Source organism: Macaca nemestrina, chromosome 6 (assembly GCF_043159975.1).
Source record: "Macaca nemestrina isolate mMacNem1 chromosome 6, mMacNem.hap1, whole genome shotgun sequence".
Lineage (NCBI taxonomy): Eukaryota > Metazoa > Chordata > Mammalia > Primates > Cercopithecidae > Macaca > Macaca nemestrina.
Genome location: NC_092130.1, coordinates 25,504,663 through 25,532,338, shown reverse-complemented (window position 1 = coordinate 25,532,338; position 27,676 = coordinate 25,504,663). Strand labels below are relative to the sequence as shown.

At 44.0% G+C, this 27,676-nt stretch overlaps 1 protein-coding gene across 10 annotated transcripts; it reads left to right on the top strand.

Annotated features, from left to right (window-relative positions):
- The first annotated feature begins 115 nt into the window (after positions 1-115).
- LOC105482393 (CCR4-NOT transcription complex subunit 8) lies at positions 116-19,242 on the top strand. 10 transcript variants are annotated; one of them, XM_024793017.2, is made up of 8 exons: positions 116-134; positions 874-990; positions 5,444-5,632; positions 7,129-7,322; positions 13,115-13,276; positions 14,190-14,334; positions 14,983-15,093; positions 17,745-19,242. In XM_024793017.2, the coding sequence occupies exons 3-8, from the start codon at positions 5,516-5,518 to the stop codon at positions 17,892-17,894; spliced, it is 879 nt and encodes a 292-aa protein (XP_024648785.1). In that variant the 5' UTR covers positions 116-134; positions 874-990; positions 5,444-5,515; the 3' UTR covers positions 17,895-19,242. The 10 variants fall into 10 exon arrangements, with proteins under 10 accessions (XP_024648785.1, XP_070954263.1, XP_070954262.1 ...); XM_071098161.1 differs by lacking the exon at positions 116-134 and adding an exon at positions 218-234; XM_011742447.3 differs by lacking the exon at positions 116-134 and adding an exon at positions 742-760.
- Positions 19,243-27,676: the final 8,434 nt, after the last annotated feature.

Here is a 27,676-nt window from a genome sequence, read left to right as displayed (position 1 = left end):
TTAAGAGCCCGGCGACGCCTGCGCTGGCCAAGCGCCGTGCCCACGGGAGGCGCCGTCCTCTTTGTAACTGGAGCAGACCCTGGCGGGCCAGTTGCTATGGCAATGTTCCTCGCTCTGCTGGGCGAGGCCGGGAGGTAGGCGGGCCTTGGCGGACGTCACCCACCCTCGGCTTTCGGGAGCCGCCCCACCCCCAACTAATTGTTTGCCAGAAAGGAACCGTAAGATAGATGCTTTGTAAGTGAGGCATCTAGGGGGCCATATTAGAACAGAAAACCAGGACAGCCTTTTTCTCCGTCAACCTGGCCACAAATCCCTTCGTGCCAACGGTTTTAACGGTCCTTCAAAGCCAGAAGGAGGGGGCGTGGTAATTCGGGGTGGGGGTTTGTTCGAAGGGCCACGCCCTTTCCTCGGCCTTTGGATTTTTCCAGGCCGCGCCCACGGCAGGAGGGGTTGTTCTAGAGCACGCCCCTTCCTTGTTCGCGCGGAAAGAGAACCAAAATGGAGGAGTAATAATCATGATTAAATTGAGCGAGCGCAACTAATCACGCAAAGAGGGCGGCGGGAGGGCCGCCTTCCGCAAGCGTGCTTCCAGGCCTCCGCTTCCCACCTATTCGGCGGCGCCCTGTTGTTTCTGCGCCTGCGTGCTGCTTCCCGCGAGCTCACGGGCGGAGCGAACACGCACAGAGTCGCAGGGGCGCGCAAAGGGGGAGGAGCGGGCGTGACCAGGCGCGCGCGCGTGTGGAGTGACTCTAGAGAGCAGGCGAGTCGGGCGGATCGGGTGGGTAGAGTGGTGCCGTCCGGTTGTTTGGTGGGAGGTACGTAAGGCCGCTCTGGGCACGTGGGCGCCCATTTCACTGGCTCGTTCGGTTCTAGGAGCAGATCCGGGGTAGAGGTAAGAGAGCTCCGGGTCAGGGGCTGCTGTCGCCGCCGCCGTCCGGGAGTCAGCCCGCCAGCCCGCTAGCCAGCGCTTCGCGGGCCCTGCCGGTCACGGTAAGCGGGCCTGCGCTTACCGGAAAGAGGAGCGTAAGATGGAAGAGTGTGAGAGACCATGGGGGGTCTGTGGGGGAAGGGGAGTGGGGGTGTGTGTAAGGGGCAGGGTGTGTGATGAGAGAAAACCCAGCAAAGAGTAGTAATAATAATGGCTACCGCCACAAGGTAATATTCGAGTGATATGTGCGGGGACTTTACAAAGCACCTCATATGCTTCATTTTAACTTCTACTCCAATCGTCCGAGGTGCGTACTGTTATCAAATTCCTTTTACAAGATAGGAAAACTGAGGCACGAAATAGGTTAAGTAGCTTATGCAAGGACGCACAACTACGTGGCTTGACCTGGCTTCGAACTTAGTTCTCTTAGTCCTAAGGCCCGTAATTTTAACTTTGCTTTACCAAACAAACACAGAAGAAGAATGGCGTGTCAGAAGGACGAGGACTGAGTGTGATTTGAAGTGGAAAGATGATGATAAACGAGAAGAGAATGATGATGGGAGACAGAGTAGTGGGGAGGAGGACCTGAATATGGAATCTTGCGGGCCTCCCCCTTCTAAGTCGCCGCCTCCTCCTTAGTTCTTGAGGCCCCACAACTTTTTCTTGGTGTTCTATGGCTTTAGGAATGGAGGAGCCAACTCACAGACCTGGGCCGTTCGGGTGGTTTTAAGAAGTTTGAACTGCAGTTCAGTCCAGGACAGTGCCTTGAGACACTGTGTTTGGAGGTAGGGGAGGGTCAGAGGATCCTCTTAAACGCTGCTGCTATTTATTTCTTCAAACGTGCCACTTCCTTTTCTATCTTATCTAGGCACGGCAAAGCCTTTGTTCAGTCCTCTCGAATAGGGAAGTGATGTTTATTGTTTCCTTGTACACTTGGGCTTAAACAAACAAAATCAGACTCAACATTTCTTTTCCCGAGCAAGGCCTTGATTGCTTGCAGAGAAAACGTTCCGGTGGCTTTATCATTAGTTGCCCTTCAGAGATTTCCTGTGTAAGTAAGGAGTTATGTTTTGGAGAAGTTTACACTGTAGATCAACGGGAGCCATCTGAACATACTGCCCTGCAGGTCGGCACAGGGCAGGGACTTCAGTAATTCATAGGGGTGTGTGTGTTTGTGAAAACCTTTCCCTCTTGCACAGTTTTCTCTGTAGCTCATGTGGGAGTCAAGTTTTTAAGTCAGCCCGTGAGGCAAACATTGTATGTAATAAAAATTAATCCTTAAAAATTCCTTAGGAACATTCAACGCTTGAGATTAGCATCCTGTTTGTGACTACATGCTGGACAGTTTTTCCTTCAGTTTTGAAACTTGTTACTGCTGCTTTGGTTGTAACCCAGATAAGTAATTAGGTTACCTTTAGGGGCTGTGTTGTGCAAATAAGCATATTTGAAAGCCATAGAGTTGTGATGTGCTGTGAGATGCTTGCACTGAGGAGGCTTAAAAGGAGGAAGACAAACCCCTATCTTAGGCTCATTTTGGAGCATGTGCTTATGAAGTGGAAAGTGACAGGCTGAATTGCTGGTATGATGATGATGATGATGATGATTTTTTTGAAACGTGCTCTTGCTCAGTCGCTGAGGCTGGAATGCAGTGGCGTAATCACAGCTCACTGCTGCAGCCTCGACTTCCTGGGGCTCAAGTGATCCTCCCAGCTCAGTCTCCTGAGTAACTGGGACTACAGGCACACACTACCGTGCCTGGCTAAGTTTTTGTACTTTTTGTAGAGACGGGGGGGTCTTACTTTGTTGCCTAGGCTGGTCTCAAACTCCTAAGTTCAAGTGATTCTGCAACCTCAGACTCTCAAAAGTGCTGGGATTACAGGTGTGAGCCACTGCGCTCGTCCTCCTGGTATTTAAGTTGCTATTTTATTTTATTTTTTGGCCAACATATGTCAGTAATTTGACTTGCTAAATTAAATGTGCATAGTGTGATTCCTCTTTAATTTTTGAGTGGCACTGCATTCAGGGGCTTGCAAGCTATTGTTTACTTCCCCACAGATCCTAGCTAACTTTGGAGCAAAAATGGCTTACATATTTTTGCCAGCTGTCTGGCTTTTGCAGTCCCCATATATATGCCAGATATGTGTAACAGTGGTTAACTTTTTAAAAACCAGTTCTCTTTTAAATGGAGGTTAAAGGCATCTTTTGGTTGTGTGGGGTTTTTGTTGTTGTTGTTGCTTTTGCTTTTATGGAAACATCTCCCAAAAACTCGGGAGTGATACACCCACTTCCTCCAAAGTAGTTATGGTTATGTTTGAAATGACACCAAAAATGAAGGATATTATTTCAGTTAGGGAATAAGGAGGTACCACTGATTTAACATTATATGGGTATAGAAAATGGTTTTAAGGCCTTTTGCAGGGGAGAAATCTTAAGCAAGTTTAGGAATCTAAAATTCTGAGTTGGAACATTTTCTGAATTATGGTCAGATAGTGGAATTTACTCCACATTCATTCTGAACTTCTCTCTTTTCTTGATCTTTATTGTTCTTTTGCAAGCCGGTAATAGAACAAAAACAAGAGAAGAAATATATCCTGGCTTTAAGAAGTTTCTACTATGTTTTTGTGGGGAGATACCACATAGTCTACTTAAGTTTACTATAATTACAGAGAAAAATCTGTAGAAGTATAGGATACCTTGAATAAATGGAATCTTCAAGGGTTGCTGGCAAACCAACAGTTTGATTTCTCAGAAGTTTCTTAGAGAAATGATGCCAGTGTTGTTTTGCTCCAGATTCTCATTGTTGCATCTGCCAATCTTGAAAGTAGGAAGCAAAGATATTCCTTGCTCTGTCCTTTGGGAACCACTTACATTCGTTTTACTGTTTCTAGGAAATTTTCTTTAAATATATACATTAGAGTCCACTATTGTGTTGTGGATCCATGCAGTGGGCTTGCCTTAGAAGTAAATGCCTTTATTTTTTGTTGTTTGTTTGTTTGTTTGTTTTTTTTGGAGACTTAGTCTCGCTCTGTTGCCCAGGCTGGATTGTGGTGGCACTTCTTGTCTCACTGCAACCTCCGCCTCCTGGGTTCAAGCAATTCTCCTGCCTCAGCCTCCGGAGTAGCTGGGACTGCAGGCGCGTGACATCACAGCCAGCCAATGTTTTGTATTTTTAGTAGAGACGGAGTTTCACCGTGTTAGCCAGGGTGGTCTCAATCTCCTGACCTTGTGATCCGCCCGCCTCAGACTTCCAAAGTGCTAAGATTACAGGCGTGAGCCACCACAGCCGACTTTTTTGTATTTTTATAACCAGGCCACGTATGTTGTTTGCCATAATAATAACAGCATTAGTCAGAGACCCAATCATGATGAATTTTTTTCTCACAGAATACTTTCCCCTCCCTAATTTTTCTCTTGAAAAATACACCATGAATCATTCTGTTTCTGGCTAAATGATTTATACCAGCCATCTTTAGTCCTACTGTTGAATTGCTGCATAGTTTCTTTTTAATTTATGTGTTTAAAAGTAAATACTGGCCGGTGGATCACAAGGTCAGGAGTTCAAGACCAGCCTGGCCAATATAATGAAACCGCATCTCTACTAAAATATAAAACTTAGCTGGGCGTGGTGGCGCACACCTGTAGTCCCAGCTACTTGGGTAGCTGAGGCAGGAGAATCGCTTGCACCCAGGAGGCAGAGGTTGCAGTGAGCCAGGAGTGCACCACTGCGCTCTAGCCTGGGCGAGAGAGCGAGACTCCATCTAAAAAAATAAAAATAAAAACGTAAATACTAACTCAAATTCTGATTTTCGTTGTGGTTTTTAGGGTTCAGATTAGCAAGTGGGATTGTTTTCTACCACTTAAATCCCTCACTTCATGCTCTGTTTGCACAAATCTAAAGAGGCACTGGTATATCTAAAGAGGCACTGGTATTGTTAATTGCCTCTAGTTATATTTGACTTTTGGATTGTAGAGAAAAATAATTTCCTTTTGTGGGTTGGGGGAAGAATCCCATGCCAGTATTCATCATATGGGTACAAAGGCTTGAGTGTGAGAGTTTAGGTCTACGTTCTTTCAGGCTTTCAGAGATCTCAGGTACATTGAAAATGGCTAAGGTGATTCCTTTAGGACTGTTTCCATGATTTGGTCCCTGTGCAAAGTGATGTGAAAGTCATGGATAAGGGCATATTTGTGGTAACTGGGGATTATTTTGGTCTAGTCTACAGAGAGCTGAAAAACTAGGGTAGTGGTTTCACTTCTGTGGCAGAGGACTGCTGGGCAGAAGTTTTAGTAACTTCAGTTTCTTCAGGAAAAGAACCGTGTGTGTGTGTGTGTGTGTGCGTGTGTTTGCGTGTGTTTGTGTGTGTTGACAAGAGTTTCCCCATCATATAAAATGGAGAATAATCTTAATGTTTTAAACTAATGAAGTGATTGTAAAATATTGTTTTGATGTCTTTGTTTTGTTGACATCTTATGTGTGTATAAACTTACATGATTTTAAAATGTTTTAAAATCTAGATCAGATCAAACATTGTCTGGCCTGCACTGTAAAACTAGTTAGCTGACGACGACTTCTCAGGTTTCTTCAAGATGCCTGCAGCACTTGTGGAGAATAGCCAGGTTATCTGTGAAGTATGGGCCAGTAATCTAGAAGAAGAGATGAGGAAGATCCGAGAAATCGTGCTCAGTTACAGTTATATTGCCATGGTAAGGAGCTCTACTCTGACTCACCTTCTTTTTTACTCTTAGAGATGGGGTCTTGCTCTGTTGCCCAGGCTGGAGTGCAGTGGCTATTCACAGATGCAATCAATCATAGCTCACTGCAGCCTTGAACTCCTGGGCTCAAGCAGTCCTCCCACCTCACCTTTCCAGGTTGCTGGGACTGCAGGTTCATACCACCATGCCCAGCTTGACTTACCTTCTTATATGGATGGGTTGAGGGAATGTTTAATTTGAGATCTTGAAAAGAATGAGTATGTTCCACTAAAGCCATTGTGAATTAAACCTGACAGAAGGTTGTGTTGCTTTATGAAATATCAAGGTAGCCAGTGTCTCTGAGAAGGATGTAACCTCTAGTATCTTAGATTTTTTGTAACATTATTCTGTTTGAAAGTCTTTAAAGCAGAAGTTACATCAACCCCCGGGGCCCATCTGTTCTACAGATATGGTGAATTTGACTATACAATGTTTATTCAAAATTTTAAAAATTTATTGCCAGCATTTAAAAGTCAATAGAACTCAGTTGAATTCCAGATTTCTGGCATCTCTGAAAAAAAAATAGGAAGACCTGGCAATATATGTTATCTACCCCTGCCTGACACTGGCTGGAGAAAGAGATGAGTATTGTGGTAATATTAAGAGCCTCCTGTAGAGAGGCATGTGCTCTCTGTTTTACTCCAGTCCCTGTTACTTGTACCATTTTCATACCTAGCTGACTTTACTCCTTTACATTAGCTGCTTGGAATTTGTGACTCTTGCTTTAGAAATTATAGAGTTAAGTCTGTAGCTTGGTATTCAGAGCTCCTTCCAGTCTTTTCACTCAAGCTAAGCCTGTCTCTTTGTATTTTTTTCTGAATGGCTGTTTCACTTCCCTGTATTTGTATTTTTATTCATATATTGTTCTCAACCTAGAATGTTCTTAATTGACTGCATATCTACCTGTAGTTACTCAACTCTTTCTATTGACATTCTGCTTATTTAGGATCAAGTTGTTGTGCGAAGCCTCATGATTCTAGTGCTTCTTTAGTAGATATCAACAAGATCAGTATTTTAAGATAGGCTTTTGGCCGGTCGTGTTGGCTGATGCCTGTAATCTGTGCACTTTGGGAGGCTGAGGCAGGTGGATCACTTGAGATCAGCCTGGGCAACATGGTGAAACCCCATCTCTACAAAAAATACAATAATTAGCTGGGTGTGGTAGCATGGACCTGTAGTTCCAGCTACTTAGGGAGGCTGAGGGGGGAGGATTGATTGCACTTGTGAGGTTGAGGCTGTAGTGAGCTGTGATTGTGCTACTGCCCTGCAGCCTGGGTGACAGAGACAGACCAACCCTGTCTCAAAAAAACACAAAAAGAATTTTGTGCCCAAGTTTGGGGCTTGTCACATAACTTTTATAAATGGAGGTAAAATTTTATTTATGAATTACCAATTCAGCATCCACTGTTTTCTGAAACCTTGTGATGAGAGACTTTTTCCTTTTCTAGGACACAGAATTTCCAGGTGTTGTGGTGCGACCAATTGGTGAATTTCGTAGTTCCATAGATTACCAGTATCAGCTTCTGCGGTGCAATGTTGACCTTTTAAAAATTATCCAGCTGGGCCTTACATTCACAAATGAGAAGGGAGAATATCCTTCTGGAATCAATACTTGGCAGTTCAATTTCAAATTTAACCTTACGTAAGTGATTTCTAAATAATTTTGTTAATTTTAAGTTTTGTTTTCACTGAATCCAGGTAGGTGTTGGATAGAGTGGTCAAGCAGAGGATGGAATAGGGAATCTCAGCAAGTGAAGTCCTGCTTAAAGAACTGCAGCAGCTCAACAATGAAAAGATAACCCAACTAAAAATGTGCAAAAGATCTGAATAGACTTCTTGAAAGATAATGTACAGATGGCCAGTAAGCACATGAAAAGATGCTCAACATCATTAGTCATGAGGGAAATGCAAATTAAACCCACATTGGGATACCACTTCACACCCACTAGAATGGCTGTAGTCAAAAAGACATAATAAGTGTTGTTGAGAGTGTGGAGAAAATTGGAACCCTCATACATTGCTGCTGGGAATATAGAATTTGGGGGAAATTCTGGAAAATAGTTTTGCAGTTCTTGAAAATGTTAAACATAGAGTTGCCACATGAGCTAGCAATTCCACTCTTAGGCAGTGGAAGATTCCATGGTATGTATATACCACATTTTGTTTATTCATCTGTTGATAGACACTTGGGTTTCTTCTACCTCTTGGCTGTTGTGAATATTGCTGCTATGAACATGGGTGTGCAAATATTTCTTCAAGGTCTTGCTTTCAGTTCTTTTGGATATATACCCAGGAATTTAAATTTTTTTAAATTTTTTTTTATTTTTTATACCCAGGAATTTTAAAAGAAAATTTGGGGGAGACTGTCATTTTGCTGATTGCATGAAGTGATGTTAGTGTACTTCGTATCATATCCTGCTTTGTTTAACTGGGCATCAGGAGTGTTTCATGACTTAGGAGTAATCTTTTCTTCCTGTGAAGACAGGGTCTTACTTTGTCACGCAGGCTAGAATGCAGTGGTGTGAACATGGCTCACTGCAGCCTCAATCTCCCAGGCTCAAGTGATCCTCCCACGTCAGCACCCCCAAGTAGCAGGGACTACAGGTGCATGCCACCATGCCCGGCTAATTTTTTGTGGAAAGTGATCAGCCCGCTTTGACCTCCCAAAGTGCTGGGATAACAGGTGTGAGCCATTGTGCCTGCAAGGAACAACTTTTTTTGTTGTTGTTCGTATGTTTTGGAAATTTCCTTGAGGTTCAAGTAATTTTGAGAGATCATCTGGCTCTTTCCTTTAGCTGCATTTTTTAGTTTATTGTCAAAGCCTGTAAGTTCGTACCATAAAAATAATATAATACAAGGAAGAAAAATGAGTTATTTCAGAGTGGTTTGAGTATGTTTGGATTTAAAATAATGTTTACTTGCGGCTGGGCGTGGTGGCTCACACCTGTAATTCCAGCACTCTGGGAGGCTGAGGTGGGTGGATCAATGGATCACTTGAGGCCAGGAGTTCAAGACCAGCCTGCCCAATGTGGTGAAACCCTATCTCTACTAAAAATACAAAAAGCCAGGTGTGCTGGTGGGTGCCTGTAATCCCAGCTACTTAGGAGGCTGAGGTGGGAGGATCACTTGAACTCAGGAGGCGGAGGCTGCAGTGAGTCGAGATTGTGCCACTGCATTCCAGCCTAGGTGACAGAGTGAGACTCTGCCTCAATAAAAAGAAAAAAGAAATAATGTTTACTTGGGATTGAAGCCTAGTTATAATAAAACAAAAAAATAATGTTTATTTAAGTGGAAAAGAAACTTGTGATTCAACACTGGTTTTAATTTAGTGGAAAAAAATCAAGATTGCAGTGGTTTTCTTTTTTTTTTTTTTTTTTTTTTTTTTTGAGATGGAGTCTGGCTCTGTCGCCCAGGCTGGAGTGCAGTGGCCGGATCTCAGCTCACTGCAAGCTCCGCCTCCGGGTTTATGCCATTCTCCTGCCTCAGCCTCCGGAGTAGCTGGGACTACAGGCGCCCGCCAGCTCGCCCGGCTAGTTTTTCGTATTTTTTAGTAGAGACGGGGTTTCACTGTGTTAGCCAGGATGGTCTCGATCTCCTGACCTCGTGATCCGCCCGTCTCGGCCTCCCAAAGTGCTAGGATTACAGGCTTGAGCCACCGCGCCCGGCCTGCAGTGGTTTTCTTATTGCCTAACCCAAGTTTATATGAAAAGCAAGTGAAAGTCTAGTGGAACAGGATTTGTTTAGCTTATTTCCTTACTTTTGTGTTACATGGTATCGTAAATAATTCATGTGGTTGAATTAATGGATATATCTTTACAGTGGAATATTATGCCAGTGTTACAATGGATGAGTACTGATTTGTAAAGATGGTCTGTGATGTAGAGATGTAAGAGATGTAGGTGTGTATGTGTAGATAGATAAAATAGTCTGGAAAGAGCTGTAAACGAAGGTGTTGTATCTGTGGGGTAGCATTATAAGAATGTTAATTTTTTCAATTTTTTTCATAACAGAGTCTTTCAGATAATCATCTGTATACCAAGTAATAACATGTTACAAGTTATTTAATTCTGTCATCTAGTAATTTCGATTAAGAGAAACTAAAAGTAGCTCAAACAATTACACTAGTATTCATTGTTTGAACCATTAGCAGGAATAGACTACTTTAAGACTGGCTGTTGCTTCACATGGGTTACAAATAACTATTTGCTACTTTTTCATAGATAAAGCCCCTGACCTTCATGGAAGCATTAGGGAAAAAGAAAACTTAATTTCTTTCCTTCTTCAAAGAACTTTTTCCTTTCACTAGATATAAGAAAGAAAAAGTCAACAATGATACATGTGTTGCTTGAGCTAAAAGACATAGGAAAACAGACAACACACACCCATTACATTTCTATGAAATACGAGGTAAAGAGAAAATTTTTTTAATGTCCTTTTTAAAATATAAGAGCTTTAGTTGAGTTGTAAGTCTGTACAAAGAAGCTAGATTTGCTACTCTCCAAGAAGTGAAGGGACCTGCTATGTAATATACAGAAATCTTTTACTTCCTTTTTTTTTAAAATTTTTAAATTTTTTAAAATTTTTATTTGAGACAGAGTCTTGCTCTGTCACCCAGGCTGGAGTGGCACAGTCTCAGCTCACTGCAACCTGTGCCTCCTGGGTTCAAGCAATTCTCCTGCCTCAGTCTCCCGGGTAGCTGGGATTACAGGCGTGCCCACCACCATGCCTGGCTAATTTTTGTATTTTTTTTAGTAGAGATGGGGTTTCACCATGTTGGCCAGGCTGGTCTTGAACTCCTGACCTTGTGATCCGCCCGCCTTGGCCTCCCAAAGTGCTGGGATTACAGGTGTGAGCCACCACGCTCCACCTGTTTACTGCCTTTTTTTTTTTTTTCCTTTTTTTTTCTTTTTTTTCTTTTTTTTTTTTTTTTGAGATGGTGTCTCGCTTTGTCACCCAGGCTGGAGTGCAGTGGCGCGATCTCGGCTTACTGCACCCTCTGCCTCCCAGGTTCAAGCAGTTCTCTGCTTCAGCCTCCCGAGTAGCTGGGATTACAGGTGGCCACCACCATGCCTGGCTAATTTTTGTATTTTTAGTAGAGATGGGTTTCACCATCTTGGCCAGGCTGGTCTTTAACTCCTGACCCTTGTGATCCACCCACGCTGGCCTCCCAAAGTGCTAGGATTACAGGTGTGAGCCACCCCATCCGACCTATTTACTTCTTTTTCATAGGAATGTAACGAGCTTTGCCAGAGCTTTATGTTCCCTGAGGTTATCTAAAATGCCAGTTCATGGAACAGGCACTTCTTTCTCCCACTCCTTTCCGTTTATGCTGTAGTTTTCATGGATTTCTGGCCAATGTCACAGAGGCCAAGAGGCTACCCAAGCCTTTTTCTGCCATAAGTAGGTCTGGTGGCTGGTCCTTTTCTGGGCTTCCTATGCCACTTGAGTGCTGCAGCTACTGGGATTCCAGGGCTGTGGCTTCCTTGACCTGGACCGCTTCCTCTTTCTGCAGGTGGTACTGTTAAGTTTCATCCTCAGCTGCTCCTTTGATCTGCTTCAGCCTCTGGGTCTTTTTGCTCATGCGCCTTGGATACCTTCTCAGTGGCACATTTCTTGGCCCACAGCAGCTGCTGGAACCCCTGAGACTGACTGGCCATGGTGGTGGTGACTCTGAGACTGAGGCAAGCAGCCTGAATCAGCTGGAAGGTGCATCGGGTCATCTTAGCTGGCTGCCCACCATCTGTGCCTCAGTATTTTTTTGTTGGTTGATTTTTTTTTTTATTTTTTTTGAGATGGAGTTTCGCTCTTGTTGCCCAGTCTGGAGTGCAATGGCGCTCTCGGCTCACTGCAACCTGTGCCTCCCAGGTTCAAGTGATTCTCCCACCTCAGCATCCCGAGTAGCTGGGATTACAGGCATGCGCCACCACGCCCGGCTAATTTTGTATATTTAGTAGAGACAGGGTTTCTCCACATTGGTCAGGCTGGTCTTGAACTTCCAACCTCAGGTGATCTGCCCACCTTGGCCTACCAAAGTGCTGGGATTATAGGCGTGAGCCACTGCACCCGGTCTTGTTTTTTTTTTTTTTTTTAAGTTTATTTATTTATTTTTTGAGACAGAGTCTTGTTCTATTCCCTAGGCTGAAGTACAGTGGTGCCATCTTGGCTCACTGCAACCTTTGCCTCCTGGGTTCAGGTGATTCTTATGCCTCAGCTTCCTGAGTACCTGGGATTACAGGGGCACACCACCACGTCTGACTAATTTTTGTTTTTGAGATGGAGTCTCGCTCTGTCATCAGGCTGAAGCGCAGTAGCGCGACCTTGGCTCACTATAACCTCTGCTTCCCGGATTCAAGCGAGTCTCCTGCCTCAGGCTCCCAAGTATCTGGGACTACAGGTGCATGCCACCATGCCCAGCTAATTTTTGTGGTTTTAGTAGAGACAGGGTTTCACCATGTCAGCCAGGATGGTCTCAATCTCTTGACCTTGTGATCCGCCCACCTTGGCCTCCCAAAGTTCTGGGATTACCGGCATGAACCACTGCGCCCGGCCTAATTTTTGTATTTTTAGTAGAGACAGAGTTTCACCATGTTGGCCAGGCTGGTTCGAACTCTTGGCCTCAAGTGATCCGCCTGTCTCAGCCTCCCAAAGTGCTGGTATTACAGGTGTGAGTCACCACGCCCAGCCTGTTTATTTTATTTTTGAGACAGGATCTTGCTCTGTCACCCAGACTAGAGTGCAGTGGTGTGAGCCCCCTCCAGTTCTTGACCTCAAGCAATCCTCTCACCTCAGCCTCTGGAGTAGTTGGGACTATAGATGCATACCACCATGCCTGGCTTGTGTGTGTGTGGTGGGTTTTTTTTTCTTTTCTTTTTTTTTTTTTTTTTTTTGAGACAGAGTCTTGTCTGTTGCCCAGGCTGGTCTGGAACTCCTGGCCTCAGGTGATCTTCCTGCCGTGTGTGTGTGTCTGTGTGTGTGTGTGTCTGTGTGTGTGTGTGGGGGGTGTTTTTTTTTTTCTTTTCTTTTTTTTTTTTTTTTTTTTTTGAGACAGAGTCTTGTCTGTTGCCCAGGCTGGTCTGGAACTCCTGGCCTCAGGTGATCTTCCTGCCTTGGCCTTGCAGAGTGCTGGGATTACAGGCGTGCACCACTGTGCCTGGTTTTTGTTTTTTTTTTTTTTTCCAAATAATGAGCAAATGTATACCCATTATAATTAGGAAATTTAGTTTATGGAGGAATATCTCATTTTTCTGTCTGTTACAGAAATATGATGATCTACTCTGCATGCTTGTTTGAATGTTGGAAAGAGTGAATTGATCTATTAAGTTAGGAAAAGCATTTCAAAAATCTTGTACTATAAGTATAAGGTGGTGGTAATATTGTGGCCACTACTTCTGTTTCTTTATTCACCAGTTAATAAATAAACACCTTGTTTTTTAGAGAGGACATGTACTCCCAGGATTCCATAGATCTCCTTGCTAACTCAGGACTACAGTTTCAGAAGCATGAAGAGGAAGGGATTGACACACTGCACTTTGCAGAACTGCTTATGACATCAGGAGTGGTTCTCTGTGACAATGTCAAATGGCTTTCATTTCATAGGTCAGTCCTAGGGAATGTGTATTTCTCTCTCGCTTTGGGCTACACTGGAGCAGGGAACTGAATTCTTAGTCATTTTTGAAGTCCTAGTGACTGTTCTGTTCATCAGCAGCAGTCAGAAGTTGAATTGGTACTTGTTGCCCATGTTTCAGTTTTTCAGAAAATACTGGGGCTTATATACTGGTTTGTTTCACACGGTATTTGGCTTTATCATGTGGCTATCAGTGGGTTTAATTCCAAGTGGGAATATGGTGGGTGGAGAGGGTCACAGTACTTGGTTATCTTTTAAATGGCTGTCCCCAGAGTTTCTTAGGTACTTGAAAGCCAGATTCTCCTTATTTTAACTTCTCAGTACTTTTGGATTTTTGGTGAATCAAATCCACAGTTAAAACCTTTGGGTACTTTTTTATATCTCCCATATTAGCCTGTTAGGTTGTTATTGGAAAGTTCAGATTATAGGCCGGGCATGGTGGCTCACACCTGTAATCCCAACACTTTGGGAGGCTGAGGCAGGCAGACCACCTAAGGTCAGGAGTTCAAGACCAGCCTGGCCACCATAAAAACCCTGTCTCTACTAAAAATACAAAAATTAGCCAGGCATGGTGGCGGGCGCCTGTAATCCCAGCTACTTGGGAGACTAAGGCAGGGATAATTGCTTGAACCCAGGAGGTGAAGGTTGCAGTGAGCCGAGATCGCGCCATTGCACTCCAGCCTGGGCGACAGAGCGAGACTCTGTCTCAAAAAAATAAAAAATAAAAAATAAAAGATTCAGATTATAGTACAATAAACTACTCAGAAAAAGTGAAAGTTCCTAACACGAAGTAGCATTTACAAGCTTTGAGAAATAAAATGGTTGAACACTGGGGCCTGATAACTGCTGCTTTTTTAACCTCTGTGGTTTATTCTCTCCTTGTAGTGGCTATGATTTTGGCTATATGGTAAAGTTGCTTACAGATTCTCGTTTGCCAGAAGAGGAACATGAATTCTTTCATATTCTGAACCTTTTCTTCCCATCCATTTATGATGTGAAATACCTGATGAAGAGTTGCAAAAATCTTAAGGTATATGATGTTTTTCTTAATACCAGTAACAAAAATAAGGACAGAAAAAAAGCTGACTTTGCTTTATTGTTATGTGTTCAGCATGCATTATTGAGTACTAGATGCCAGTGTGGTGGTAGACAGGGTATAATATAAAGCTGATTTGCACAGATATTTGTGTGGCCATGAAGGGAACCCTTTGCTTCTGTCGTCTTAAGGCAGGCATTCTTCACTCGAGGCCCATGAACCTAATGAAAAGGTATAAATGCTGTTTGTTAGGGATGGGGTCTGTGGTGTAACAGATTCTCAGAGGGGTTCTTAACTCTAGAAAGTTTTAGAACTTGGTACCCTAATAAATTGTTGACATAGAGCTTTGCTGTCTAGAATTAGAGTGGGATTTACTATTTCCTCAGCCTTGCAATTCTGATTTTAAAGGCAGAGGTCTGGCAAAATTAACAACATGGAAAGGAGCAAAATATAGGATGTAGCACAATATAGCGTTTGGAAAAAGGGAAGAAAAGAGCTAAAAAGAGGTTATTAAGGCCTGTTAAATAAATGGCCTGTCCCCATTTCTTGCTAGAATTTAGTGAACTCATAACTGCACTTAGTTGACTTCAGTAGAGGCATGTTGGGTCTGTAATACTATCTTTGTTTTTCATATATCTCCAGGGAGGTCTTCAGGAAGTTGCTGATCAGTTGGATTTGCAGAGGATTGGAAGGCAGCACCAAGCAGGCTCAGACTCACTGCTAACAGGAATGGCTTTCTTTAGGATGAAAGAGGTAAACTTCCTCGAATGTGATCACAGGCCTCTTGGCAGTAACTTACTGAAGACTAAGGAGGTAGTGGATGGTCTGTTGTGTGGGCTGAGGTTTGCTGAACATGTGTTTTTATTTATTTATTTATTTATTTGAGATGAAACCTTGCTCTGTCACCCAGGCTGGAGTGCAGTGGTGCGATCTCGGCTCACTGCAACCTCCACCTCCCGGGTTCAAGCTTTTCTTCTGCCTCGGCCTCCTGAGTAGCTGGGATTATAGGTGCCTGCCACCGTGCTCTGCTAATTTTTGTATTTTTAGTAGACACAGGGTTTTGCCACGTTGGCCAGGCTGGTTCAAACCCCTGACCTCAGGTGACCCGTCGGCCTTGGCCTCCCAAAGTGCTGGGATTACAGGCATGAGCCATGGTGCCTGGCTGAATTTTTTGTATTTTTAGTAGACACAGGATTTCACTATGCTGGCCAGGCTGGTCTCGAACTCCTGACCTCAGATGATCCACCTGCCTTGGCCTCCCAAAGTGCTGGGATTACAGGCGTGAGCCACCGCACCCGGTCACACTGATTGTTTTTTTAGCAAGTTGATGGCCACTTTGAAAGTGGTTGGTTTTTGTTACGGTGTTCAGCATGTCACATGTTTGAGAGGCAAAAGTAGCATTCTGACATGAGAGCCACTTTCTAGTAACCAAGTATTCTTGAGCACACCCGAGTCCAGAACTTGGTATTCTTGGTAACTCTAATTTTCAGTTATTTGCTTTTTTTTGATTCCTGTAACAATATATCCTAACAAATATATTTGTTAGGCCACCCACTGACATTATGGTAAGTTCTGTCAATTACTATTAAATAAATACTATATTGAGTTTACTATAACCCCTTAGTAAAAAGACTCTTAATTTCTTCTTTTAGTTTCTTTACTCACTGACTCAGGTTTTAAAATGTATTTGAAGATGTAGAAGGAGTAAGACGCTGCTTGGAAAAATTAAAATGTCGATTTTGTTGACATTTTTGAGGAATGGATCAGATTAATTGATCTGTAGACATGGATCTCCTTTTTAGAGCTAAGATTGTAGAGAGGGAGAGTACATTTCCTCTTTGTTACTCTTAATTATAAACAACTGTTACCATGTGTTGGTAAATGTTCTAGGTTAGTGGTTCTCAACTGGGGATGATTTTGCCCTGGAGGGTACATTTGTTAATATCTGTACATGATTTTGGTTGTCACAATCTGGTGGGGGAGGGTGGTGTGCTACCTGTCAGGAATGCTGCTAAACATCCTATGATACACTGGACAAGTTACCCCAAATAATTATCTTGCCCCAGTAGTGTCACAATGGAGAGATCTTGCTTTGAGTGCTTACTGTTTGTTATCTCATTCCTCCTAATAACCCTATTGTCCTGTTTATAGATAGGGAACTATGGCTTAAAAGGAGTTTAAATGACTTTGCCAAGGTCAAGTGAGTCCGTCTGAATCCAGAGCCCAAGCTCTTAACCATTGCTTTGCTTGTTAAAGACAAGGGAGCAGTTGCATTAAAAGCAGCAGCAGCAGCAGCACAGAGATACTGGCAGTAAAAGAATACATGGAAAGTATGTCTGTCCAGATAGGAGAGCCTTTCTCCTGCAGAGAAAGGAGCATGAAAAGACTGCATTAAAAGGAAAGGTTTAGGCTGGGTATGGTGGCTCACACCTGTAATCCCAGCACTTTGGGAGGCCGAGGCAAGTGGATCACTTGAGGTCAGGAGTTCCAGACCAGCCTGACCAACATGGCGAAACCTGCCTCTATTAAAAGTACAAAAATTAGCCAGGTGTGATGACATGCACCTGTAATCCCAGCTACTTGGGAGGCTGAGGCAAGGGAATCACTTGAGCCTGGGAGGCGGAGGTTGCAGTGAGTAAAACCGTGTCTGCTTTTTTTTTTTTTGAGATGGAGTCTTGCATTGTTCCCCAGGCTGGAGTACAGTGGCGCAATCTCAGTTCACTGCAACGTCTGCCTCCCAGGTTCAAGCATTTCTCTGCCTCAGCCACCCAAGTAGCTGGGATTACAGGTGCCCGCCACCATGCCTGGCTGATTTTTTGTAATTTTAGTAGAGATGGGGTTTCACCATCTTGGCCAGGCTGGTCTTGAACTCCTGACCTCGTAATCCACCTGCCTTGGCACCCCAAAGTGCTGGGATTACAGGCGTGAGCCACTGTGCCTGGCTGAGCCTTTCTATACTATTAGTTTTTTTTTTTTTCTAGTTTGGTGTATTTTCAGGGCTTTAGGAAGGCTGGGAGGTGCTGATGTGGTAGTGGTTTTTCTCTTTTTTGACATGGCATTTCACTGTGTTGCCCAGGCTGGAGTGCAGTGGCATGATCTTGGCTCACTGCAGCCTCTGCCTCCTGGGTGCAAGTGATTCTTCCGCCTCACCCTCCCAGGTAGCTGGGATTACAGGCGTGTGCCACCATGCCTGGCTCATTTTTGTATTTTTAGTAGAGATGGGGTTTTGCCATGTTGGCCAGGCCGGTCTCGACCTCCTGACCCCAAGTGATCTGCCCACCTCGGCCTCACAAAGTGCTGGGATTACAGGCATGAGCCATTGTGCCTGGCCAGATGTGATAGTGTTTATACTTGTCATGACTTCTAGCATAATTCTCACCATGGTTCTCTGTCCCATTCTTCAGTTGTTTTTTGAGGACAGCATTGATGATGCCAAGTACTGTGGACGGCTTTATGGCTTAGGCACAGGAGTGGCCCAGAAGCAGAATGAGGATGTGGACTCTGCCCAGGAGAAGATGAGCATCCTGGCGATTATCAACAACATGCAGCAGTGATGGCGCCAGGCTCTGCAGGTTGGGCCTGATCCGAGTGGTGCTTACTGTGCTGACTGTGTACTTATCTTCCCCAAGAGAAAATGCTTCTTTTGAGCAAACTGTACCTACCATCTGCATTGAGCAGAAAGACTTTTGTTTTACTGAAGACAAAGGTGTCTTTATTTTAGACCCAGAAGAGAGGAGTTTGCTCTGAATTTGTAAGTAAGTCTTCCCCATTCCTCATCCCTGAGCCTCTCCTCTCTGGTTGCCTCCTGCCACCAGCATCCATGGCTCATTTGACACCTTTTTAAATATCCAGGACAAGTCTGAAACAAACTAGTAAAATGTATATAACTCTTACCTGTTGTCATTCTTTTTCTTTTAAATTTATTCCTAATCTCTGATAATGAAGATTCTTACTCTGATTCTCAGCTGAGCTGTGAGGGCTTCCAGGGAAAATGGAACAAAATGGTGTTCTTATGTAATGGGTTGTAGATACTGAGTCTTCCTTTCCTTTTCTGACCCTTCTTGAGGACATTTGCTTTCCTCACACTTTTGTAGTCTTTCTTTACATATTACTATATGGAAATGAATTGCTCTGTGCTGAAATTTGAAGACCAGAAAATGAAACTTAAAAGCAAACAATTTTACTGAATCTGTGTACCCTTCATTCATGAGAACTCCAGAATGAGTGTTGACCACTGAAGCATCTTTTAAGTCTGTGTTCCATTGTGCCACTCAGGTTTGCCGTCGCATACGTATCATCTGAAATCATTTGAAATTTTTGTACAATAAAATATCCTGGATTTGATCCCAAATGAAACTAGTAAGATCAGATTTTTGGGTCATGTCTGTTGTATTTTCAATAATGTGATTTCAGATAGTCATCTGGATTCTCCCACTTCTCTATTTTCTCTACTTTTCCTTCCAGCAAACCTGAAACATTAGGGAGATGGATTAATGTGAGTACCAGGAATGTCTTTAAAAAGCTAGAGTGGTTATGTTTAATCAGGCAGTAAGATAATTTGGGTTCTTGAGTTGTTTTGGAGCAATATCCCACAACTGGGGTAGGAAGCTCAGGATTTTTTTTTTTTTTTTTAAAGCTAGTCATTTCAAAAGTACATTGTATTTTTTTGAATGACCACAGTATGGACAATTTCAAAAACCAAAACCCCCTTTGGATTGGTGGAAATAAAAACTGGTAACTCACTCAAGTGAATGAATGGTCTTGCATTTTAAAAGCTTATGAGAAACTCAATTTGAAATGATTAAAAAATGTCAAGTATTATAAGCTGGTATTTAAGATGCTTGTAAATATTATTTATGTTTTTAATTTTGTAAAATAAAGATTTCTTTTTAACCACTGGCATTGAGGTTGGGTCTTTCATAGCTATGGATTGCTGGCTCTGGAAGATGGTCATTTGCCATCAGTGAAATAGGAGCATCTTGCCTCCATTGTCCCCAAGTTGGCTTACATACAAAATATCACTTGGGGGGGTGGGTGCGGGAATAAAAAAATATATATCATTTGGTAGGAAGCTTTTCACGAGCACCTGTATAAATGGAATTGTCTCTTCATGCTCAAGATTGTTGGGTCTCAATATTATAGAATTAAACCAGTCTAGTATTTCCTCACTCCATTATATATGGTGGATTAGCTTGTTAATCAGTGGGATTCTTTTAAACAACCTGAACTTTGGATATCCTAGAGTTGGCTCAAGACTTTGTTTCCAGCCATTTCTATTGACACAAAATGGGGTTTTAAGAAGTCTGGTACAGGGGCAGATACAGAATTGTGACTGAAGTTGACATAGCAAGAGATTTATCACTGTAATTTGTGGTGAAACAGCAGTCAGTGGTTCTCAGCCAGGATGCCCTGACATGCTGGTGACTGAACCCTATGCAGATACCCTTCCAAATTTGAATTAAAACAGGGCATTTAATATTTTCTACCATTAAGGTCTTACATGTCAGTAGAAATGCTGAGATAAAGAGTTGAGGAACTCAGTGTTGAGTATGGGGTTTGGTCATTGCATGTGAGAGTTAAGAGCTTAGAGTAGTGCTTTAGCAAGAAAGAGCACAAGTCTATTAGAACTGGCAAGAACTTTGTGTGTATGAGTGCATATAGGGCTATGTGAGTGCTCATCCTCAAAAAGTGATGGCACTGTAGGGTAACCAAGAGAATAACTTCAGGTGTAATTCTTTTTTTTTTTTTTTTTTTTTTTTTTGAGACAGAGTCTCGCTGTGTCTCCCAGGTTGGAGTGCAGTGGCCTGATCTCGGCTCACTGCAAGCTCCGCCTCCCGGGTTCACGCCATTCTCCCGCCTCAGCCTCCCAAGTAGCTGAGACTACAGGCGCCCGCCACCACGCCCGGCTAGTTTTTTGTATTTTTAGTAGAGACGGGGTTTCACCATGTTAGCCAGGATAGTCTCGATCTCCTGACCTCGTGATCCACCCGCCTCGGCCTCCCAAAGTGCTGGGATTACAGGCTTGAGCCACCGCGCCCGGCCTCAGGTGTAATTCTTTTGGGGTTTAGACAGGGTCTCACTTGGTTATCCAGGCTGGAGTGCAGTGGCATGATCTTGGCTCACTGCACCCTCACCCTTCTGAGTAGCTGGGACTACTAGTGCGTGCCACCATGCCCAGCTAATTTATATATTTTTTAGTAGAGACGGGGTTTCACCATGTTGGGCAAGCCGGTCTCAAACTCCTGACCTCAAGTGATTTGCCTGCCTTGGCCTCCCAAAGTGCTTACAGGCTTGAGTCACTGTGCTTGGCTTGTAATTCATTTTTTTTTTTTGAGACAGAGTCTCGTTCTGTCACCCAGGCTGGAGTGCAATGGTGTGATCTCGGCTCACTGCAACCTCCACCTCCCAGGTTCAAGCAATTCTCCTGCCTCAGCCTCCCAAGTAGCTGGTGCTAGAAATAATCAGTTCCTCTTCAAACTTCTTTTAGCAACTAACATCCTTTCACATTGTTAGAAAAGATAAATTCTTGTTTTCTAAACAAGCCTTTCCATCTTTGCCATGCCTAAACATGCCCAAACATGCCTTAACGGACAATCCCTCTCTCCCCTCCTTTATAAGTTACACATTTAAAGGTTTCAGTTTACCCTATTTGGAAAAGTTTTACCACTGCTACCCCTTCTTCCCTATCTACCCTATTTAGAAAAATTTCAAGTTTTAGCCAATTGGGTTAGCTTAAATTGTGTGGTCTGACTCCAGTCAATGGGGAAGGGACACAAACAGAAGCTGCGTTAGGGATGAAAACCCTTCTCTTCTCCTTTGTTCAGTGTGCTCTTGCGATTGTGACTGGTGCAGGCAGCACCCTTCTGCAGAAGTAAATTTGCCTTGCTGAGAAGTCTTTTGTTTAAGTGCTTGTTTTCTTTGTGACTCCAGGCTCTTATTTCCAACTGTTTGGGGGCTCGTCTGGTATCCCATTCTCCTCCGGGGAAGGGTCTCTGATCACCTCTCATGAGGAGATGAGTCCCGCTGCCTCATTGTGATGGCCTCAGGAGTAAGGAATTGAGAACCACCCGTGTGAGGAATAAACCTGAACTCTCAACAATGAAGGAAGTAAAGGCCTACAAATACCGCAGCCACCAGGTAACTCTGCACACACCAAGGTCAGAAAAGCTGTGGGGGCGGTGAAGTACTTCCTTGGTGGTCAGGACATCCTGGAGGTTGAAAGTGTGTGAATAAGATACACAATTGAGTGTGAAGCAAGTGTGGAGTCCGGATCCGTGGTTCCATGTCACCTCATATGGCTTAAGGCAGCTTTCCTGTTGTGAGGCTTATACCAACCTGCCAATGCTAAGAACACCCCCTCATTCATAACATCCCTGCAGCTGAACAAAAGTTCCTGGCCCAGGATCCGCAATGGAATAACAATGTAGCCCATCGAGGGAATATGAGAGATCTCAGAAATATGATAATTAAAGGGATTCGGGAATCAGTTCCTCAAACTCAAAATATACCAAAGCTTTTAATATACAACAGGGAAAGGATAAAGGACTTAAGGAATTCTTAGAGAGGCTTAAATTCCCATGAGGGAAGTAGCCAGAGAAGTACGAAGTGAAAGTAGGGGAGTGCAAGAAACCTCCAGTGGGCGGGGAGGGGTTGAACCTCCAGAGAAAAGGGGGTAAGAAATCTCTAGTAAGAGGTTGAGCCACACAGACTCAGGAAACGCAGGGAAACTCCTAAAACTTCCACAATGGGAAGTACCTCAAGCAGGACAGGAAATAAAAAGGACAAGACAGACAATACAATTCCCTCTGATAGCCCTCTAGGTCTCATGTTAACATATTGGAAGGATAATGCGAGGACCAAACACAAGAAAAAGCAACAAATGATAAAATACTGCTGTTTTATTTGGACCAAAGAACCTATCCTCAAACCTTCAGTCTTTTGGCCAAGAGTTTCAGTCTAGTGAGGACTGGATTTGTCAACTTTTAATAGGGTATATCAATAACAAAAGTCCTGTGTCCCAGGAGGAAATAAGACTATGCCCTGTGTTGGCGGCAGGGGCCTGTCCTATATTCCCTAAAGGATACAGGAGACAAGCCAGAAGCTACTTCTTCTCAAGAAATTAATATCCCTTACCCCAATAAGTCAACCAACACGTGGGACCCCTTAGACCACCTTCCCTGCCAAACACCACTAACTTCCCTCCCCCTCCAGTAGATGCAACTGCCCCAGACCCTTCCCCAGCTCACTTTGTTTCTCCCCCTCATAATCCTGACTCTTAGGGTCTCCCCAGCCTGAATGCCCTCCCCCAGGAAGACTTCAGTGTGAGATAGCACAATGTAAAAAAGATATCCAAAACTTCCCTTTCCCCACTACCTCCAGAGAATGTGCTCCAATGATCTTTCCCTTAAGGGAAGTGCCTTCTAGGAGGAGGGGGCATTGGTTCCGTCAATGCCCCGTTAATCAGTTCAGAAATCCAAAGCCTAACAAGGGAACTCAAACCACTCTTAGATGATCCCTATGGAGTAGCAGATCAAATTGATCAATTTCTAGGACCCCAGTTGTATACTTGGGCTGAGTTAATGTCCATCCTGGGCATCCTCTTTTTGGGAGAGGAAAGCAGCATGATCCGCAGGGCCACTATGACGGCTTGGGAACATGAACACCCCTCAGTCCTAACATCCCTGCAGCTGAACAAAAGTTCCCGGCCCAAGATCCTCAATGGAATAACACCATCAAGGGAATATGAGAGATCTCAGAGATATGATAATTAAAGGGATTCGGGAATCAGTTCCTTGAACTCAAAATATACCAAAGCTTTTAATATACAACAGGGAAAGGATAAAGGACCTATGGAATTCTTAGAGAGGCTTAAAGAGCAAATGAGGAAATATGCTGGCCTAGAATTAGAAGACACCCTTGGGTGAGGAATGTTAAAGCTCCACTTTGTCACCAGATATTACAAAGAAATTACAAAAGATAGAAAATTGGAAAGACCGTCCCATAGAAGAGCTTTTAAGAGAGGCCCAAAAGGTATATGTACGAAGGGATGAGGAAAGGCAAAAGCAAATTGGGTTTGAACGGATTGAAGGTATCATATCCCTACCTCTGCCAGAAACAAAACAAGAGCTCAGAAAATGTTGGGGATTGGTTGGATACTGTTGCCTATGAATTGACTCTTATGCCTTAGAAACAAAACCTTTGTACCAAAGACTCACCCAAGAAGAGCCAGACCCCCTTCTCTGGACTCCACCAGAAATCAAACAAGTAGAAAAGTTAAAACATTTACTAGTGACTGCCCCTGTTCTAGCTTTACCCTCCCTAGAACAGCCATTACATCTTTTTGTCAGTATAAGCAAAGGAGTGGCTTTAGGGGTACTTACCCAAGAGCATGGGGGCCACTGGCAGCCCGCAGCATTCCTGTCAAAAATTATTGACCCCGTTACCTGTGGATGGCCCGAATGTGTCCAATCTGTAGCAGATTGTGTCTAATCTGTAGCTATTGCTCAGTCCACAAAGAGTTACTAGTCCACAAAGAGTTACTAAAACCTAGTCCACAAAGAGTTACTAATACAAGTATTAGATAATCTCCAGCTTCCTGAGGAAATAGCTATTGTTCATGTCCCAGGACACCAAAAAAACCCTCTCCTTTGAAAGTCGGGGAAATAATCTAGGCAACCAAATAGCCAAACAGGCTGCCTCTTCCCAAGCTACACTCCTCACTGAGCAAGGAAAGCAGAAAATTAACCTTTGGGGGAAAACTCCCTGTTAGTACACCTCACGAAGTCAGAACTATCCTCAACCAAAAGGCAGAAAGGTGGCTCGCTGATTCAAGAATTTTAAAATATGAAGCTATCCTGTTAGAGAGATGACTTGACACTAACCACTGACAATTCTCTAAATCCAGCTGCTTTTCTAACCGGGAATCCAAACCAAAAGGTAACAGGGAACCCACAACCAAAGGAACTTGAGCATAAATGTTTAGACCTAATTAGTTACCAAACCAAAGTTAAGACTAGACTTAAGTGAAACTCCTTTTCAAACAGGGAAACATCTTTTTGTAGACAGTTCCTCTCCGGTAATAGAAGGAAAAAGGGATTACAGATACTCTGTAGTTGACAAAGCTACCCTCACAGAAACAAAATCAGGAAGATTACTGAATGGCCCACACAGATGTGCGAGCTACTTGCTCTAAATCAAGCCTTAAAATTTTTACAAAATCAGGAGGGAACAATTTATACTGACTCCAAATATGCCTTTGGAGTACTACATGCCTTTGGAAAAATCTTTTTTTTTTTTTTTTTTGAGACGGAGTCTTGCTCTGTTGCCCAGGCTGGAGTGCAGTGGCCAGATCTCAGCTCACTGCAAGCTCCGCCTCCCGGGTTTACGCCATTCTCCTGCCTCAGCCTCCCGAGTAGCTGGGACTACAGGCGCCCGCCACCTCACCCGGCTAGTTTTTTGTATTTTTTAGTAGAGACGGGGTTTCACCGTGTTAGCCAGGATGGTCTCGATCTCCTGATCTCGTGATCCGCCCATCGGCCTCCCAAAGTGCTGGGATTACAGGCTTGAGCCACTGTGCCCGGCCACCTTTGGAAAAATCTGGACTGAATGAGGCCTTACTAACAGTAAAGGTCAAAACCTAGTCTACAAGGCCGGGTGTGGTGGCTTGCGCCTGTAATCCCAGCACTTTGGGAGGCCGAGGCAGATGGATCATGAGGTCAGGAGATGGAGACCAGCCTGGCTAACACTGTGAAACCCTGTCCCTACTAAAGATACAAAAATTAGCCAGGCGAGGTGGCGGGCGCCTGTAGTCCCAGCTACTTGGGAGGCTGAGGCAGGAGAATGGCGTGAACCCGGGAGGCAGAGCTTGCAGTGAGCTGAGATCCGGCCACTGCACTTCAGCCTGGGCAACAGAGATGCTGTCTCTAAAAAAAAAAAACCTAGTCCACAAAGAGTTACTAATACAAGTATTAGATAATCTCCAGCTTCCTGAGGAAATAGCTATTGTTCATGTCCCAGGACACCAAAAAAACCCTCTCCTTTGAAAGTCGGGGAAATAATCTAGGCAACCAAATAGCCAAACAGGCTGCCTCTTCCCAAGCTACACCCATTTTTCATTTACCCCCTCATCTTCCCCCATGCAGACCAGGAAAAACTAAAGAAATTAGGAGCTGAGGAAAATTCAGAAGGAAAATGGGTATTAGCAGATGGAAGAGAAATGTTATCCAAGCCTCTCATGAGGAAAATACTGTCACTTCATCAAGGATCTCATTGGGGTCCTCGAGCTATGTGTGATGCAGTCCTTACAGTCTATGAATGCATAGGAATATATACCCTCACTAAGCAAGCAGTGGATGGTTGCATAGTGTGCAGAAAGACTAATAAGCAAACCCTAAAGAGGCAACCTCCAGGAGGAAGGAACCCACGGTTAAGGCCATTCCGAAGTGCCCAGGTTGACTATACTGAAATGCCCCCAATAGGCCACCTCCAGTATTTGCTAGTAATAGTAAACTACCTTACCCACTGGGTAGATGCCATCCCCTTCCCAAGCGCAACAGCCAGTAATGTGGTCAAAGCCCTGTTAGAACACGTCACACCCAGGTTTGGACTAACAGAAAACACTGATTCAGACAATGGGACCCACTTCACTGCACAGATCATTAAAGGACGAACCCAGGCATTAGAAACAAAATGGGAATATCATATTCTTTGGCATCTGTCCTCATCAGGGTAAGTAGAAAGAATGAGTCAAACTTTAAAAAATCACCTAATCAAGTAAATCCTGGAAACTTGGTTACCATGAACAAAATGTCTTCCCATTGCCTTACTCAAAATCCAGATTGCCCCTTGAAAGGACCTTGGCCTGTCCCCTTATGAAACGCTCTATGGGTTGCCTTACCTAAATTCCACTACTGGCCTTTCTACATTTGAAACGAAAAATCAGTTTCTCAAAAACTTTGTATTTGGTTTGTCTTCCACCCTTTCCTCCCTCAGGATTCAAGGCTTCCTAGTGCAAACATCACCCCTCAAATTCCCAGTCCACCAACATCAACCTGGAGATCATGTCCTTGTCAAAATCTGGAAAGAGGGAAAGCTGGAGCCCACCTGAGAAGCAGCTTACCTGGTGCTCCTAACAACTGACACAGCAGTCTGAACTGCTGAAAAGGGATAGATCCATTGTACCCAAGTCAGAAAGTCGCTGCCCTCTCTGAAGCCATGGACCATCGTCCCAGGGCCAACTCCCACCAGAGTAACATTAAAGAGAAAAGCCTAATCTCTTTTTCCTCTTCTCTTTCCCTTAGCTACCTCTCATCTTATTATTAATGTAACTAGGTCAAGCTCACCCCAAACCCAAAGCATTACTTTCAATGCTTGTCTTGCCATGCCCTGCGGGGATCTCCAAAGTCAGAGACAGCTAGCCTCCTAGAAAAGCTCTGCCCATCCACCCCTTCCAAACCCAGCACCACCTATTAACCGTTGCAATCAACAACCATGAGACTTCCAGGGGTTATGATATAGTTGGGAGATGTTATCTGGACTACCAAATATCAGGGCTGGATCTCCTCAGAAGGCTGCACCACCCTAAAACCCTACCTCCACTTCACCAAAGGAACCACCCCCTCATCCACCAACCACCCCCAAATCCACCAGTGCAACCCAGTACTTCTATTCTTATCCCCACCTCCACTGACCCTAACCCCACTTGTCTTTATGGCCTAGGAGTGGATGTCACTGGAAAAGACCACATAGGCTCCTTTAAAATATATTTTGTTGGCTGGGCGCAGTGGCTCACACCTACAATCCCAGCACTTTGGGAGGCCGAGGCAGGTGGATCACAAGGTCAAGAGATTGAGACCATCCTGGCCACCGTGGTGAAACCCCATCTCTATGAAAAACAAAAATTAGCTGGGCATAGTGGCACATGCCTGTAGTCCCAGCTACTTGGGAGGCTGAGGCAGGAGAATTGCTTGAACCTGGGAGGCCGAGGTTACAGTGAGCCGAGATCGTGCCACTGCACTCCAGCCTGGCGACAGAGACTCTGCCTCAAACAAACAACAAGAAAACAAAAACAAAAAAAAGTTTTAACCCTCCTCCATCTCCTACCAACTCGCCTCCCCCACGCCCACCAAATCAAACCATTTTTTGTTTCTTACCTAATAATAAGAAAATAGCCATAGTAGAAGTCAAGGACCTAAAGCAAACTTAGCCATAGAAACCAGGTATCAAGATGTTAATGCCTGACCAGAATGGATTAAATATTCTGTTCACACCCTAAATAAAAGCGATTGGTCCACTTGTGCAACAGGCAGGCCAGAAACCCAAATTGTTCCCTTTCCAC